Genomic DNA, 17597 nt, shown 5'->3' with positions numbered 1-17597 from the left:
TATTAAATATCTGTTGTCTCAGGTAGAGTATCTTTTTATTTCATGTATGTTTATCATGGGCAACAAATCGTTATTGTCAAACAAAAACCTTGTATCTCCTAAATGTCTTTACGGAAGAAACAAATTGAATAATCAATAGAAGTTGGGAAATTTTGTAACCAGCAACTCCTAGTTAAAATTTATTTCAGAATGTGGAAAAACAATAAAAATGTAGATTTTCGGTTTTTGTGTGAGAGACAATAAGGTGATATATGTTACATGATGGGACTACAGTATCTAATCTAATGTGTGTTGATTAAAGGCCTCAAGACAGTGACTTTTTTTTTTCTAGCTGTCACTACGAGCAGAGGAGGCCGAAGATGAAAACAAAAAGCTCAAAAGAGAGGTAAACGCACCTCACTGTATACGTGCATGCTTATTAATGAACCGACAGGAAACATCTTTCAGGTTTCTTGTCTGCATGCTCTCCTGAAGTGGTTAGGGCTCCCATTGGATTGATAAAAGGCAAACAAATGTGCTTTAGTCATGTTTTTTATATATTTTTCCATCTGTACTCCTGAAAGCTCTGTTATATGAACACTCATGTTTGGTTGCAGGATGTTATTCTTGTCTAATAATTCGGTGTTTTTGCATGCTGCATGTTTCCTTTTACTTTCTTCACTGTCACCACTTTCCCACTGCTCTGTTTGCTCACACATCCAAGATAAAGCAGCTTAAGAAGAAGGTAAGACTTCCAGAAGAAGGGAAATCCGACTCCTTTTAAACATTATCTAAATGACTGCACAACCTACAGGCTAGTCTGTTTGAAGCTCAAGTAAATGGCTTAAAAATGAGGGACAGGTGTTTACTGTGATAAAGTCAGCCTGAAATCGAAATTGATATTTTGCTACTTCATGTCTCTGGTGTTCATCATATCACATTAAAAGAGAAGCATTTTTTTCCATTAGCACATATTATAAATGTCTATTAATTTCATTAATAATGTCATCATGTAGGTGGGGCTGAATAACGTTAGCCAGTTATAGCACATTTTGCCTCCATTTCATTTTCGAGTACAGGGACCCTTCATGCCTCTGTGTTTTAAATTGTTCAATTCACATTGACTCTTTTTATTTTGCTGTAGTCAGCATTACTTCTTGTAATATGTCGTCCTTTGCCGTGTTTCCTGTAGAACGAGCAGCTTCATCAGGATGTGGACTTCTACAGGAGAGAACTGGAGCAGAAGGACTCCCTCCAGACCAGAGAGGAAAGCACTGACACTCAAAGGAGACTCAACAAAGCCAGCCAGCAGCTCTACCAGTGCATGGAGGACCTGCAGGTTCCCTGGAACACACACAAACACACAATCCGTTTCTGTTTTATGTTGACTTTCAAATGTATAGACATGTTTTAAGAATCTGGGGTCAGATTCATAAAAGTATCTTAAAAAGAAATCCTGTCTGATAATGAAAATAAGCAAATTATATGATATTAGTGAAGTAAGATATTAACATATGATTTTTAAGACTATGAGTAGAAATCACATTTAAGCCATAAAAAATGTATTAAAAATGTATGGAGTACATGGGATGGAGTTAGGAGAGAAGTAAGAGAGTTAAGAATGAAAAAAGAATGAAAATGAAAGTTTAAAAGGACACCATCAGGCAGCACTGGCCTCGTTGTAGTTAAAAGGTCCGTTTTAACGTTGTACTTACAAAAAAATATGGGTTTAAATCAGGCTCGGGCTAATTATCATAGTTTACGAGGCGGGCCAGTTCAGGCTTGAATAGAACAGCAACAGGCTCTGTTACAGTCAGGCAGGATTTTTTTTGGGCCCGATATAAATTATTCTATATATGATAGTATGACATCTATATTTTGAATTGCAGTCTTAAAGGATGTTAATACATATACAACAAAAAAACTACAGTTAATAAATTAGAATATTTCGTGATATAAGTAGGGCTATGAAAAAAGTTCACATTCATCACAAAGAAGCATAGAGTATACGTTTCTCTAGCATGTTTGGACAACGCATATTTGAATTACAAAAATGAAAACTTAAAAAGTTCTGCTTGGGTTATTATACTATTAAGCAGGTTGTAGGAAATTTATTGAGGTGGAGAAATGTTATTCTGTTATTCTGTAGCTACTCTCACTGTTTTGCCTGCCTACCTGCTGTTACTGGTGATTTTATTCTGACTTCTCCGTGTTCATTTTGTAGCATGCAGAGGATATGGCTGCCAACCTGAAGAGTGAAAACGAGCACCTGCAGAAAAACATGGAGGAGTCTGTAAAGGAGATGGAGAAGATGACAGACGAATACAACAAAATGAAAATTGTGGTCCAGCAGACAGACGCCATAGTCGACCAGCTAAGGAAAGAGAGAGATCAGGCCAAGCTTCAGGTTTTAAATAGTTTACTTTCATTTTAATTTAATGAATTCAGTTTTAATCAAATAGTACATTTTTATCACTCTGCTTGTTAACTGTACCACACATTAATGCACGATTGAATAACTAGGTGAGAGAGCTAACTGAGCAGATCCAGTCTCGGGCTGAGGAGGACGACCCAGTGATGGCTGCAGTCAGTGCTAAAGTGGAGGAGTGGAAGGTAATACGGTTTACTGGATTGCTCTCATACCATGTCCCATCAAAAAAATAGTCTGTACAACTAAAAAGAGTTTACTGAAATGCTTGTATAGTTTTCTTGCTTGATTATTTCACTAAGGGAAACTAATGTGGTAATCTTTTTCTAAAATAAAAGCAGCAAGCATCTGGAAAATCTGTGTTCACAAAGAATTTAATGGTCTCATTCAGTTGTTTTTTCATTCATTTTAAAATGTCTAGTTTTGTTCTGTAGTATGAATGAAAGCCATGTGAGAAGTTATGTATAGCCCTGCTGTAGATCTTTGAATTAGAGGTCTCTGAAATCAGATAGAATTTCGGCTCTTGCTCATGAATATTCATTCAGGCAAACATCGTAGAATGTGACCTGCCCCCCTCTTCGGACTCCCGCAGCCCCAACCCCCATGCTTGGGCAGTTTCACCACATCAAAGCTTCAGAGTCAGCTCTATATCACAAAATCCAGCGCCCTCTTTGACCGGTGTTCTGCCGAGTTGTGCTGCCTTGTCAAACCATGCTTCCCTAGTGTTTATTTAAGGTCTGGGTAAATGCGGAATCAACCGGAAATATGATTTGAAACTATTTACACAAAGTTAAAGTTTAAAGTTACTTACACAAGATAGCTCTGTTGTAAACCGAGCTGTAAGCTCTTGAGCTGACAGTGTCGGCTCTACTGCAGTCGGCTTTTGCTCTGCCTGTGGTCCTGAGCCCAGGTCGGCGAGGCCATGAACTCAAGTTGACATAGACACGGTGCTTTTCCTGATCGACTCATTTTCCTTTTACTAGCTACTGCAGACAATGGAGGCTGAGAAACAGTTTCATATGCAGCATCCATACAACTCAGAAAGCTTATAGTATTTCACAAAGAAAAAGAAAATGTAGATTTTAGTGGAAGGAGATCTTAAATCTCAAAACAATTCTCTTTACTGCCACCAAATTAAGCAGATTATATTTTCTTATAGTTTTTTGAGGTACATTTGTGTTTTTAATAATGTGTGTGCATGTGTATGTGTTAATTCAGAATGTGTTATCAGAAAAAGATGTTGAAATCATGGAGTACCAGCAGATGATCCGGGACCTGAGAGAAAAGCTAAGAGCTGCTCATTTGGATTCAGACAAAAGCAACATCATCGCACTGCAGCAGGTTTGGGGCACAGTGCAAACCTCACAGTTCTTCACATATCAATTAAGATTTTTTTTTCTTACACACGAAAGATATAAACATGTATAACAAAACGTGTATGTGTTCTTTAATTGTTTTTATGTATTTAACATTAATCTATATACAGTGGATCACAAAGTGAGTACACCCCTTACATTTCTACAGATATTTAAGTATATCTTTTCATAAGACTACAATGAAAAATAGTCTGTGAGAAGCTTATATAACAGTGTTAATTTATTCTTCCCTCAAAATACCTCAATATACAGCTATTAATGTCCAAACCACTGGCAACAAAAGTGAGTACACCCCTAAGAGACTACAACCCTAAACGTCCAAATTGAGCACTGCTTGTCGACTCGTTAGTGTTACTAGGATTTAGGTGTGCATATGGAACAGGTGTGTTCAATTTTGTAGTACAGATTTTACACTCTCATACTGGTCACTGAAAGCTCTGACATGTCACCTCATGACAAACAACTCTCTGTGGATCTTAAAAGATTAGTTGTTGCGCTACATGAAGATGGCCAAGGCTACAAGAAGTTTGCCAACGCCCTGAAATTGAGCTGTAGCACAGTGGCCAAGATCATACAGCGTTCTAAAAGAGCAGGGTCCATTCAGAACAGACCTCAGGTTGGTCGTCCAAAGAAGCTGAGTGCACATGTTCAGCGTCAAATCCAAATGCTGTCTTTGAAAGATAGGCGCAGGAGTGCTGTCAGACCATACGCCGCACACTACATCACATTGGTCTGCATGGCTGTCATTTCAGAAGAAGGCCCCTTCTAAAGTCTGTACATAAGAAAGCCTGCAAACAGTTTGCTGAAGACATGGTAACAAAGGACATGGATTACTGGAACCATGTCCTATGGTCTGATGAGACCAAGATTAATTTGTTTGGTTTAGATGGTCTCAAGCATGTGTAGCAGCAATCAGGTGAGGAGAACAAAGATAAGTGTGTCATGTCTTTAGTCAGGCATGAAGGTGGGAATGCCATAGTCTGGGGCTGCATGAGTGCAGCAGGTGTTGGGGAGTTACATTTTATTGAGGGACACATGAACTCCAATATGTCCTGTGAAATACTGAAGCAGAGCATGATCCCCTCCCTCCAGAAACTGGATCGCAGGGCAGTGTTCCAGCATGATAATGACCCCAAACACACCTCTAAGACGAGCACTGCTTTATTGAAGAGGCTGAGGGTGAAGCTGATGGACTGGCCAAGCGTGTCTCCAGATCTAAACACAATAGAACATCTTTAGGGCATTCTCAAGCGAGAGGTGGAGAAAGCAAAGTCTCCAATATCTGTCAGCTCTGTGATGTCCTCATGGAGGTGTGGAAGAGCATTCCAGTGGCAACCTGTGTAGCTCTGGTAAACTCCATGCCCAGGAGAGTTAAGGCAGTTCTGATAAATAATGGTGGCCACACAAAATATGGACACTTCAGGAACTTTCACTAAGGGGTGCACTCACTTTTGTTACTGGTGGTTTAGAAATTAATGGCTATATATTGAGTTATTTTAACGTAAGAATAAATTTACACTGTTATATAAGCTGCACACAGACTACTTTTCATTGGGTCAAAGTATCATTTTGTCAGTGTTGTCCCATGAAAAGATACTGCAAGAATGTAAGGGGTGTACTCACTTTTGTAATATACTGTTTTATTAGTCCAAACTTTAGATTGGTTGTTAAAGCTGTACTTCTAAAAATCTTACAGCAGCTTTTTGGGTTATAATTCATTTTCCTTCTGTCTCTTTCCATCTCCTGTGGGTTTCTTCTTTTGATTGCTTTATGTTTTCACATGTTTCTCATTGTTCGTTTTCTTTGTGGCTCACTACTTACATGGCGCAGGTCATATATGAGCTGTGTGGTGTAAGTATCTGCTTCATCTTTGCATGTCTCTTTATTGCATGTCCCTTTTGTTTTTTGTTTTTTGCAAACTGTCCGTAATTAGGGCTGCCACGATTAGTCGACTAGTCACGATTATGTCGACTATTAAAATAGTCGACGACTAATTTAATAGTCGATTAGTCGTTTTTTTTTTTTTTCTTTGTTTTTCTCTCCAAACTGCTGCGACTGCCTTTCTGTCCTGGACGCACATGCGCAGTAGTGGAAACCGGGGTAGGTAGTGGACGACATCTCAGGACATTATACAGACAGGCTCTGGTTTCATGGCTACTCCGCTACAGAACTCAAAAGTGTGGGATCACCAAGAAAATAAAAGTGAAACGCGTGCAATGCAATATCTGCAATGAAGAACTTGCCTTCCTCGGCAGCACAACCGCGATGCACGAGCACCTGAAAAGGAGGCATGTTGTGGCTGATTAAATGACGAAGAAGCTAAATTGCTATTTAGCTGCTAAAATTAGCGTAAACAGAGCGTTAACTTAGTACTTAACTTACTCATCTTGATAGCTTTAAAACAGAGGTCACTAATAGGCGGACCGCGATCCGGATCCGGACCCAGACGTTGTCACAAATGCCGTCCCAAACCGATAAACTACAGAGAAGGATTTCATTCTGACAGTGGCTTCTGTTTTCAGTGCTTTTCGGTGCAGTAAACTCACAGATCAGTCATGTGTGGTGTAAAATCACCAAACGCTCTCCTCTGCCAATCAGATCTGTGCAGACCGCTGCCCTGTGTACGGTAATGTACACAATATCTGGACAGAGAGGCATTTTTTATTAATATACTTTTTTTTCATAATAGTTCAAACAACCTCACGGTTGAGATGTTTCATAAATGCCAGTGCCTTATCCTTATTTTACACAGTTGTTTACACTTTATGCTAAACAGTAAAATAATTGTCTGTTACAACAAGCTGCATATTTCATTAAAGGTTTAATGAACTATGATTTTAATTGTTTTTATTTTTAGTTAGCATATAGCTGAAATCTAATGATGGTTGTATAATAGCAGCTGCATTCTATTGTGATAAACTGTGTTTTATATTCAATTAACGTATGATCCGATTAGTCGACTAATCATAAAAAATAATCGGTGATTAGTCGACTATAAAAATAATCGTTTGTGGCAGCCCTATCCGTAATAAACATCACTATGCTACATAATATATACGTTACAGTATTTCTCACACTCTGAAGAGTCATACTAAAACTAGATTGTGTGATCTGCTATTCAAAGGCTGTGCAAGAGAGGGACCATCAGATCAAGCTGCTGTCTGCTCGAGTGGAACAGTACACTGGTGAGATGGAGAAGAATGCCCTGCTTATAGAGGAGCTAAAGAAGCCAATGAAGAAAGAAAAAGGTATGGTTCCAAGATTTACAGGACAGCAACGCAAAGCAAATGTATAGGTGATTTTTGTGATTTAGAGACAAATTTGGAACTCTGGGCCTATGGCCCAGCGATATGTGTGGAGAACAAGGCTTATTTAGAAAAGAACACCTGGCCTACTGTGAAGCATGGTGGTGGATTAGTCACGCTCTGGGGCTGTTTCGCTTCTTCAGGTACAGGGAATCTCCACCGTGTGAAAGGTACCATGAATTCTGCTAAAAAAACAGGAGATATTGGGTGAAGATATCATGCAATCAGTAACAAAGCTAAATGAAGCTTAGGTGACATTGGACCTTCCAACATGATAACAGTCACAAGCATACCTCCAATTCTTCCATGGCTTGGTTGCAGAATAAGAGCTGGAAGATTCTGGAGTGGCCATTGCAGTTGCCGGACTTAAATCCCGTAGAAAATCGCAGGTCAGACATGAAAACTGTAGTTGCAACACGCAAGCGCAAAAATGTCAAAGAATTGGAGACCTTTGCCCATAAGGAATGGGCTAAGATTGTCATTTCAATTGCATTTGTCTATTATACAAGTCCCTACCCCAAGGGGTAAAAACTATAGTACTACAAAAACAATGCAGTATCTATGCCTGGAAGAATATTGTGGTATGATTTCAAACCACCCTAAAGTGGATCATATCATGTTAATAACCGTTCTTCCCTCCCTGCCTGCCTCATTATTGGTCAGGTGTCTTGTGTCTAAGTTAAGGTACGTGCACTTCTTAAGCTACAGCATTACGTGTAAGTAGTTTGTTATCTACTTAGCTTTCTTAAATATGCACTTTAAACACACTTTTTCTTACATGAATACCTCACTTAAATTTGTTGTCCCACCTTAAATGCTGCAAATGCTGCAAAAATGCTGAAAACTGATGAAAGATAGCAGCCAGTAGCATTGTGTGTGTTTTTGCAGGATTAACTGTGGATTTTGCTGTATAGTGTATTATTTATTACTGTAAAGGTTATCATGTAGGATATATGTGCTACATTAGCTGATGTAATTCATTTACCTTTACGTGCTGTAGATAATACAGTGAGGAAGCGAGACATTTGTAAGACTTAGAGAAGTTAAGTTTAGTGAAGCACGCGCCTTTGCTGTACTGGTTTTCATTTACACCCCGAAAAAATACTTGACCCTCCCCCCAATTATCATTGTATAATTCGCACCTTGCACACCTGTGCAATGAAACTTCACATGTATACATTTTGCATATGCAAATCTATTTCCATCTACCCACCCGGAGGGAGCAAGGCCTTTTGCACTCCCTCTGGGACAGAGCTACATGAACGGGATTCGAACCGGCCACCTCCCGTTTATAGTGGCAGCGTATTAGAACGCTGGACCACTCAACGCCCCTCAGTTATTTTTGTTTTGTTTAGTTTTTTACTCATTACTAAATTGTATCACTCAATTGCCCCTTTCCCCCGTTGGGCTACTGCAGGTATGGGCTCTACACTGCAGCTGAGGAAGCTGGAGGAGCTGCAGGCCAAGCTGCAGGCAGCAGAACGACGGGTGCAGCAAGCTGAACGAGAAGCCCATCTAGCTGAGGCCGATGCCCATGAGAAAGACAAGGAGCTGAGCGAGAGCCTCAGCCGTATCCGCCTGTATGAGGCTGTGAGTAAACCCAATGTGCCGCACTCTCCACCAATGAGAATTATTCCACCAATACAGATTTTACATATCGGTTGACCAGTTTGCGTGTAACACTTGACACATATTTCATTTTCTTTAAAGTATATACCCTGCCTTTGTATTGCCAATGGATGAAATATGTGTGTCTGGTTTGTTTTTAGGGCACTGATGGACTTGAAGCTGCCATAGCTGAGATCAGAGAGTGCAAAAATCAGATCAGGCTCCGAGACAGAGAGCTAGAAGTCATGACCAAGGAAATTAACCAACTGGAACTAAAAATCAATGACCTTCTGGATGAGAATGAAGAGCTAAGAGAGAAGCTGGGTCAGTAACAAGCAGAGTCACCTCCAAAAGTATTGAAACAGTGAGGCCAGTAGATTTTTTTTTCTGATGTAGACTGAAAAGATTTGGGTTTTACATTAAAAGATGAATATGAGCAAAAAGATCAACATTCCAGCTTTTAAATTAAGGTATTTACATCTGGATGTGATACACAGTTAGAAGATAGCACCTTCTGTCTAAACCGACACATTTGTGAGCAAAGGTATTGGAACAAATAAACTAAAAGTAAATTAAAGTGAATAAAACATAATATTAAGTTGCAAATCCTTCACTTGCAGTAACTTTATCAACCCTGTGACCCCCTGACATCACTAACATTCTGCAGTCTACTGTGATCCTTTTTCAGGCAGTGGGTTTTGGGTCATCATCTTGCTACATGATGGAGGATCTCCCGATCAGTTTAAATTCACTGACAAAATGTTTCTGTAGACTTTCTGTAAGCCATTCACGCTTAAGTCATGACACTGCCTCCACTGTGTTTCACAGATAAGCTGGTATGTTTAAGATCATGAGCAGATCCTTTCTTTCTCCACACTTTAGCCTTTTCATCACACTGGTAAATGTTAATCTTTGTCTCATCAGTCCTTAATCATTGAACATGCCTGTCTCTGCAATTCTTGGAAAATGGCTTTCCTGTATTTTTGTTCAAGTCTTGTGTGAACAGTAGATTATGATACCTTTACTCCTGCCCTCTGGAGATTGTTGCTGATGTCACTAACAGTTGTTTTGAGTTTTTTCTTTACAGCACTCACAATGTTTCTGTCATCAACTGCTGATAGAAATAGACAGCCCTCTGTTTTTCATGTTAGTTACTCCTCTAGCTATAAAAGCACAGTCAAAACTAAAACACAAATCTGAAACAGTAATCGCTGTTTACTGTGTGAAAAATGAATGTATCAGGACACACACAACAAAATACACCTTACAGTCACATGTTCCAAAACTTGTGCTCACAAGAAAATGGATGGGTTCAGACAGAAGGTCTTCTGAACTGTATATCAGATCCAGATATAAAAACCTGGTATTAAAATAAAAATGTTTATCTCTTGTATCATATTAATCTTTTAATGTCAAATTCAGATGTATTCAGTCTAGAGCAGAAATAAAGTGATTGACCTCACTGTTCCAATACTTTTGAGGGCACTGTAGGTATACATATATATATATATATATATATATATATATATATATATATATATATATATATATATATATATATATATATATATATATATATATATATATATATATATATATATATATATATAATCATCTACATCATTTCATATACCTTTTCTGTGCTTTGTGCTCCACCTTTAGACATTACAGTTTCTCTTTATTGAAATTGTGGCTTTATTGTTTGCCTCATTGCTTTTGTTAGGAATGAATCCAAAAGAAGAAGTGGATTTGACTGAGTTCCGGAGAACAAAGGCACTAAAACAGAGACAGTACAGGGCAGAAAACCAGGTCCTGTTAAAGGAGGTAATACGTTTTGAACAAACATTTTAGTCACACCAATTCTGAGGTGCAGTATATGATTTCTGACAATTGGTACTATATGCCATGCATCAAGGTTGGATGGACAATTAATTAATGTGTGTAATGAATCCAGAGAAAACACCAAGTTGTATTGGGTAATGCAAATGTTCACTGTTGTGATTCAGCCTGTTTGATTCGGTCTTAGATTGAGCGTCTGGAGGAGGAGAGGCTGGAGCTGAAGCAGCATATCCGCACGTTGGTAAAAGACAAAGGTAAAGACCTTTTCTCATACTATGTGGGCAAAAGTATTGGGGCACTTACATGTATAAAACACTAGAGACTAGAGAGGAGGGAGCTGTGAGTCTTAGGAGGATTGGGCGAACTGTGAGCCTCAGAGTCTCTCGAGAAGAGGTGAGCTGCAACATGGCAGCGCACTGCTGTTGAAAGAGAAACCACTACCGTGCAAAATTTCTTCATCCTGAAACTCGGCTACAACGACCACTATTCAACGCCTGGATTATTAAAATAATAATAATAATAATAATAATAAAATGTATTATTATTATTATTATTATTATTGTTCTTGCTGCAAATCAGATCCTTCTACTACTTCTACACTCTCTTCTCTTACACTCTCTAACCAACATCACTAAATGTTACTTGTTTTATGTTTTTGTCTTTAAATGGGTTTGTCCTCTTGTCTGTCATTGTAGTTAGGGAGAAAAATACTTAATTATGAAATACTGAAACATTTAAACAGTATATCAATGATTTTATTCGATTTGATCTTTGGAGAATAAATAACTCACAAAAAAGAGTATACATACCTTTCACCTGTTCATAAAACATACTCAGGAATAGGAATAGGAATTTTTTCTTTTAAGCAAAACTTTACTACCTGATATATCCAGTATCAACATATACCCAATTGTAATAAGTGAACATGCCCCAGTATCATTTAATCATCAAGTATCATTCTGTTTACTCCAAGATGGCGTTTCAACGTATCTTTGCTAAGAGACCCAGGCTTTGATTCCTTTTTTAATACTAAAGACCCTAAATAAGATACATAATAAATAACCATAAATAAAATACTTACAATCTCAATTAGACAATATAATTAATAAAAGAACAGAATTCATGATGAAAAGACTTAGGTGTGAACATTTTAAATACAACAATAAATCAGGAAAATATCAAGCAAACCCTTTAAAAAGAAACAACACATGATATAAATAACACACCTCCAAATAAGAACCCTCCCTAGATGACATTAACCACTTTCTTAGTTTTATTAAAATAGACAAAACTGTCTATAGAAAATGCAGAAAAACTGGACAATCCTAGAGCTGAAAAAAAAAATATTATAATGCAAATGCCAAACCCCTGGTTGTGATGGTTTCCCTGCAGATTTTAATAAACATTTCTGGCATATTATCTCTCCTAAAATTTTTAAAATTACAGATGATAAACAGTACAACTCCAAAATTCTTCCTCATATGAACACAGCCCATATCTCAGTACTGCTCAAGCCTGGCAAAGACCCAACACTTCCTTCAAGCTATCGCACCATTTCACTCATCAACACAGACATCCAAATAGTCAGTAAATATTAAACCGTGCACAAGATTAATCTATATGCAGATGATGTATTGCTGTATTTACAGAATCCATCCAACTCACTACAGGAGATAATAAAATTGATAGAGACCTTTTACAAAATATCAAGCTAATCAACCAATTGGGATAAATCTATAATTCTCCTCATCCACAAGGAGGATAGTAAAGCTGTACCCTCAAACCTGTCCACTGTTTTTACCATTGGCAACATAAAATACCTGGATATCAACATATACTGTGATTTATCTGAGCTGTTTAATCTCAATTAGCTACTACTGAAAACCATAGAAGAAGATCTACAACGTTGGATAAATTTAATCTCATTGTTTGGTGTAATAGCCACTGGATTTAGCAGTGACAACATTTTATTGGAAAAACAAAAATCCAAGAATTAAATTAACCACATTACAAAAGAGTTAAGAACAAGGTGGACTTGAAACACCCAATTTTCACAAATATTACTTAGCATGCCAACTACATTATATTCATATCTGGACACATCCAGAAAAAATATATATCACTCATGGTTAGAAATCAATTCTGAACAGGAATTCTGTAAAGAAATATTAGAAAATAAATATCAGACCTTCCATTTATCAACCATACAATTAAACGCCATACGTGCTTCCGTAACACCGTCATATCCACAACACTGGTTGCCTTGTGGAAAATGCTTAAAATCACTAAATACATTGTGGCACCCTCTAGATACACACCAGTTTGGCATAACCTTACCTTCCTACTCAAAACCTCATCACCAAATTTCATTACATGGAAACAGAAAGGGATTACGCATTTATGCCACCTTTTTTAAGGGTGACTCCGTTATTTAATTTGATGACTTGGTTTAAACTTTCAATATCGGGAAAGATCAGTACTTACAATACCTTCAACTCAAATCTAAAACAAAGTCTAAAATAAATATTGAGAATAACCATCTTCATCCAAATTAATTGCAGATATGAATAAAATAACAACTAATAAAAAATTGTTGGGTTGTGTTATCTGTTGGGTAATAAAACGATGATGGACCCCCACACCAACTGCATTAACTCTATACTTACACACATATATATATATAATTGAGCATCGTGTCAATGCCACAGCCTATATTATTATTATTCCCACGTTCCCAACACATGACTGATTGGAACAAATTAATTAAATTCCTCATCCACCCCCACCTCAAAACCTCCATTATGCTTGTCTTTTTGGTCCATTTACTTGTCTATCCTTGTGTTTATCTGTTTGTTTAAGTATGTTTATGGAGGTCTATAATACTGATACATAACACACATACACACTTGCATGCATTATTGTTGTTATTATTGTTGTTGTAAGTATTATTATTATTATTATTATTATTATGTAAAACAAAGTTGTCCTCCACATTGGGGTGGTGGTGGCGGGCCAAAAAAAAAGTACTAGCGACCCAAACTTCAGTAAAAGTACGCCCGGGCAAAAAAAGGGACTTTAGAATTTAAAGTGTACTTTAGTCATCATACTTAAGTAGAGGTACAAAATTTGAAAAATGTTTTAAATGTTTAGGCTAAAGTACCTGTGTCTGTAGCAGCAGCACAATCACAGGAATGTACAAGATAGTGTAGCTACATGTACATGGAGTCAATTAAATGAACTCTCTAAACAAATTTAGCTAAAAAAGGCTACAGAACTGACCACAAGCAGTAAGGATATTTTAACCAGTTTCGGCACTACTGTAAAAATAAACTACAGCTGTCAAAGGCCACATACAAGTGTTTCGTATGTAAAAATGCATACATTTATAGCTTATTTTATCTGGGGCAAGAGACTGAATTTTGTCCACACAGTGTATTTACATGTTGATTAGGAGTACAGAGTGTCCAGAGTGTCTGGTTGGTTAACTAGCTAGTTAAACTACCTGATATTAAACTACATTCAGCAGCTAGACTTGATTACCTTTGTCCTGTAGCAGTACAGATGTTGTCCAGGCACAATGAACGGCTCTTTACACTGGCTATATGTTTCTCTTAACAGGTATCACAGTGCTTAGTAGTTCACTGCTTGATGATGATGCTGATCAGCATCCTAGCAGGTCCATTAGAGAAAGACCAGACTTCAGAGCTTCTGATGAAAAGATCAAACAGAAAGTAAGTCTCAAGAAAAGAAAGACTGTCATTTTACATAAATGTTTTATTTTATATTTAAAGCAGCAGACATTAAGATTTATTTTTTTATTGAAAGCAGTAGTGTTCCTGAGTTTGGAAAGGGTGAAATCTTATAATAAGTGGCACCAAGGTGCTTCTGCTGATATTCCTGCTAAGCTACATATAGTCATTCTCAATACAGGTTGTGTGGTAGATTTCAGGATCTTTTTCGGGCTATGTCTGCTTTTGCAGGTTACCTAAGCATCCATGGTGCTGCTACGTGTATTAATGCAAGAGCTACTGCAAACATGGAGATTGCAGAGCTTTACATTCTTCATTTGCTAATTTATGCATCATTGATCCAAAGAAACGCAGAATTAAAACTGAAAAGAGCTTACAAGATAAGAGAGCGCAACAGATCTCACATTAAAATCACCACATTCATCCACTCTGAAAAGGTTTTTAAAAGTACTTTTTAGCATGCTCAGTGTAATTACACATTCTCACAAAGAATAAAATCCATAAACAGTTGTTGACTTTTGTTTTCTTGGCTTCATTTCTCCAGAATGAGTACCTGCAAAATCAACTGAATAGCAGAGAAAAGGAGCTGGAGCTGAAGAAAGCAGAATCCTCACAGTTGAAAGCCAGGCGTAAGGGCCACTTCCAGTTTCCTTTTTAAACGTTAAAGCTTATCCTCCAATGTGATGCTTTTGATGCCTACATCATGCTCTCTTCCCCTCTGCAGTAAATAAGACACAAAAGGAGAATCAGCAACTGGAACAGGATATGAAGGAGATCCTGCAGGCCATCCAGGCACAGAGCAAAAGTCCATCACAGATTGGGATCAGCAGAATCCCCAGCCTGGAAAGACTAATCAGTGTATGTTTATCTGCATCATCCTGATCCTGGTACCACCCTGCCCTGCACATTTATTGCTTTTTCTCCACCAAACACATCGTTTTTTTTGCATAAAAGTGATGACATTTCACATTTCTTAACAATAATTTGTCTAATCCTGCTATGTTCAGGCCCTGGAAATGAAGTACTCAGAAGGGAAGGTTGATATAGGCACACATCTGAGGTTTCAGCTAGACCAACTGACCAGCAGGAATGAGGAGCTGAAGCAGGAATTGAAGGCGGCTAGAGAGGAAGCAGCAAGCACACTCTCTCAACTGATGAAGTCCAGTGACAAAGTGGGTCCCTTTATTCTTGAGAGTAAAAGTGGTTCTGTGGTAACATAGGATTTAATTTAAATAGAAACTTCAGTTTTATTAAAGTCACTTGTAAAACCAGTTCCAAAGAGGGTGCAATTCTGTTTGAAATCGTTTGGCTTCATGGGCTTCATTTGGTTTTTATCATTTCGTCTGGTCAGGTGGCACGCTTGGAGAGTGAGATCGAGGCAGTAAGACTGTCAGCTGGTGCAGCTGTACCTCAAAAGACTCTCCCTTTACCTGAGGAAAGCGCATCATCCAGTGTTAAGACCATTAACTCTCTAAATGAATACATGGTCCAGCTGTTACAGGTGTGCATTAAATAAAAATAAGTCCAGCATTTTACTATCCTGAAATGTTATTTTTGAAAACCAAAATCAATAGTAATTGGTAATTATCTATTTTAGGAGAATAAAAACAAGCAAGACCACAACAAGATGCTCGGACTGGCTTTGGAAGAGTACAAAAGGAAATTTGCAGTCATACGTCACCAACAGGGGCTACTGTACAAAGAATATCAAAGGTTTGTGCAGCCTATATGTTAAATTAGGAACAAAAGCTAGAATTTAACAGTATGTTTTTGTAACATGAGCTGTCTTCACTTCTGTTTTAGTGAGAAGGAGTCTTGGCAGAAGGAGAGACATTCTTTTGCTGAGTTGAAAGCCAAAATGGAAGAACAGAAGGAGGTGGATGCAGTAAAAATTAAAGAGTATAATGTAAGAGCTGGTCAGTTGATGATTTGGCCCATGTCTTTACATCTTTATTTACATCAAGCAAAGAGTAGATTGTGTCTGAAAAGTTATTGCTTGCTTAGATAGCTTGGACAATCAACAAACAAACTGACACAGTTTGATAGTTTGAATCTAACAGTGTGCAGCTTAAAAAATTCAAAATAAATGTTTATAATAAATTATTCACAGTTTTTAATCTATTTAAATAATTGAACTCAGGCTGCAGTTACTTTTATGGCCACAGTTGTATAAAATCAAGCACGTAATCAGCAGACTGCTTCTACAAACATGAGTGAAAGAATGGGTCGCTCTCAGGAGCTCAGTGAATTCCAGCGGGGTACCGTAATAGGATTCAGCACCTCTGCAATAAGTCTAAATATTACTAAATATTCCACAGTCAACTGTCAGTGTTATCAGTTTTTAATGATGCGACTAAAAATAATCTTTGGTTGCACCAGTGCTACCAGCTGTTGGAGAGGAAAGAAGTCTCTGCTGAGAACTCTCCCTGTGGTTCAACAACAGACACACATTAGGCCCATATTGTGGCCTAAACCAATCAGAGACAGTTAAGGGCAGGGCACCACTGTGTTTTTTTTTTTTTTTTTTTCCTATATTTTTTCTACATTTTATTTTTTATATTTAATTTAATTTTTATTCAGCTTGGAAAGACAGTTTGCATCGCCAGTTAGCAGTTAGCCTTTGGTGCTAATCTTAATTGTGATTTTCTTAAAATTTGTAAATCATTGTATTCTGTTTTTCCCAACTAATTGGAATTGCAGTTGTACAAGGTTTTTCTTAAAACTTTTCAATATCATTTTGTTTCCTGTTAAATTCATGGATTATTAGAACTGGCTGGAAGCTCTGGAGAAGGACCCAGTTGAGATGAGGAGGCAGGTGTCTGAGGCTGCCCGTAGGACGACTGTGCTCAGAGTAAACGAGAAGTCCCTGACCCGACAGTACACCACCCTGCTGGAGCAGGAGCAGCACTTGAGGAAAGAGAATAACAAGTTAAAGGAAGACTTTGTCCAAATGGAGACTGCAGTCACTAAGCGGATTGGCTATCTGCAGAGATTCAAGGTGTAGCCCTCATTTCATTTACAGTGTTTTTGTATACTAATGTGTACCTGTACCTAAATTGCACCTTCTAAAACTAAAGATGTGGAATTAACTACAAATGGCTTTTTACTTTAACAGGAGATGGCTGCGTTCAAAATGGCAGCGCTCCAGAAAGCGCTTGATGACAGTGTTCCTTCATTCGAGTTGGAGAGGGCAAACAAGCAGTATAATGATCTCACAATCAAATACAGAGATCTCCTTCAGAAGGACAATTACCTTGTTCAGAGGACCACCGGTCTAGAACATATGGAGGTATAGTGAAGAGTGATATTTACA

General features: G+C 37.9%; 2 protein-coding genes across 11 annotated transcripts in view; one reads left to right on the top strand and one right to left on the bottom strand.

The window, feature by feature from the left end:
• The window catches only part of tmtc3 (transmembrane O-mannosyltransferase targeting cadherins 3), a 183952-nt gene that overhangs the window by 43607 nt on the left and 122748 nt on the right, over positions 1 to 17597 (bottom strand). The window lies entirely within an intron of this gene.
• cep290 (centrosomal protein 290) overlaps positions 1 to 17597 on the top strand; it is a 42763-nt gene that overhangs the window by 7799 nt on the left and 17367 nt on the right. For 5 of the 10 annotated variants that reach the window (XR_007440865.1, XM_049483958.1, XM_049483954.1 and 2 more), the window contains 21 exons: positions 332 to 385; positions 704 to 724; positions 1172 to 1318; positions 2204 to 2386; positions 2503 to 2592; positions 3626 to 3748; positions 5614 to 5634; positions 6908 to 7031; positions 8506 to 8678; positions 8858 to 9020; positions 10420 to 10520; positions 10723 to 10789; positions 14154 to 14266; positions 14829 to 14913; positions 15009 to 15142; positions 15292 to 15456; positions 15636 to 15785; positions 15882 to 15997; positions 16088 to 16190; positions 17052 to 17282; positions 17400 to 17573. Coding sequence is in view for 9 of the 10 variants with exons in the window: in XM_049483958.1 (XP_049339915.1) it covers positions 332 to 385; positions 704 to 724; positions 1172 to 1318; positions 2204 to 2386; positions 2503 to 2592; positions 3626 to 3748; positions 5614 to 5634; positions 6908 to 7031; positions 8506 to 8678; positions 8858 to 9020; positions 10420 to 10520; positions 10723 to 10789; positions 14154 to 14266; positions 14829 to 14913; positions 15009 to 15142; positions 15292 to 15456; positions 15636 to 15785; positions 15882 to 15997; positions 16088 to 16190; positions 17052 to 17282; positions 17400 to 17573 (2538 nt within the window). In the remaining variant the exon portion in view is untranslated. Of the gene's footprint in view, positions 1 to 331; positions 386 to 703; positions 725 to 1171; positions 1319 to 2203; positions 2387 to 2502; positions 2593 to 3625; positions 3749 to 5613; positions 5635 to 6907; positions 7032 to 8505; positions 8679 to 8857; positions 9021 to 10419; positions 10521 to 10722; positions 10790 to 14153; positions 14267 to 14828; positions 14914 to 15008; positions 15143 to 15291; positions 15457 to 15635; positions 15786 to 15881; positions 15998 to 16087; positions 16191 to 17051; positions 17283 to 17399; positions 17574 to 17597 lie in introns of those variants that run through there. The other 5 variants (XM_049483959.1, XM_049483955.1, XM_049483956.1 and 2 more) reach the window with 4 other exon arrangements.

Source organism: Astyanax mexicanus, chromosome 10 (genome assembly GCF_023375975.1).
Source record: "Astyanax mexicanus isolate ESR-SI-001 chromosome 10, AstMex3_surface, whole genome shotgun sequence".
In the NCBI taxonomy this organism is placed as follows: Eukaryota; Metazoa; Chordata; class Actinopteri; order Characiformes; family Acestrorhamphidae; genus Astyanax; species Astyanax mexicanus.
Note: the sequence above shows the minus strand (reverse complement) of the source record. Positions and strands in the feature narration are given on the sequence as shown.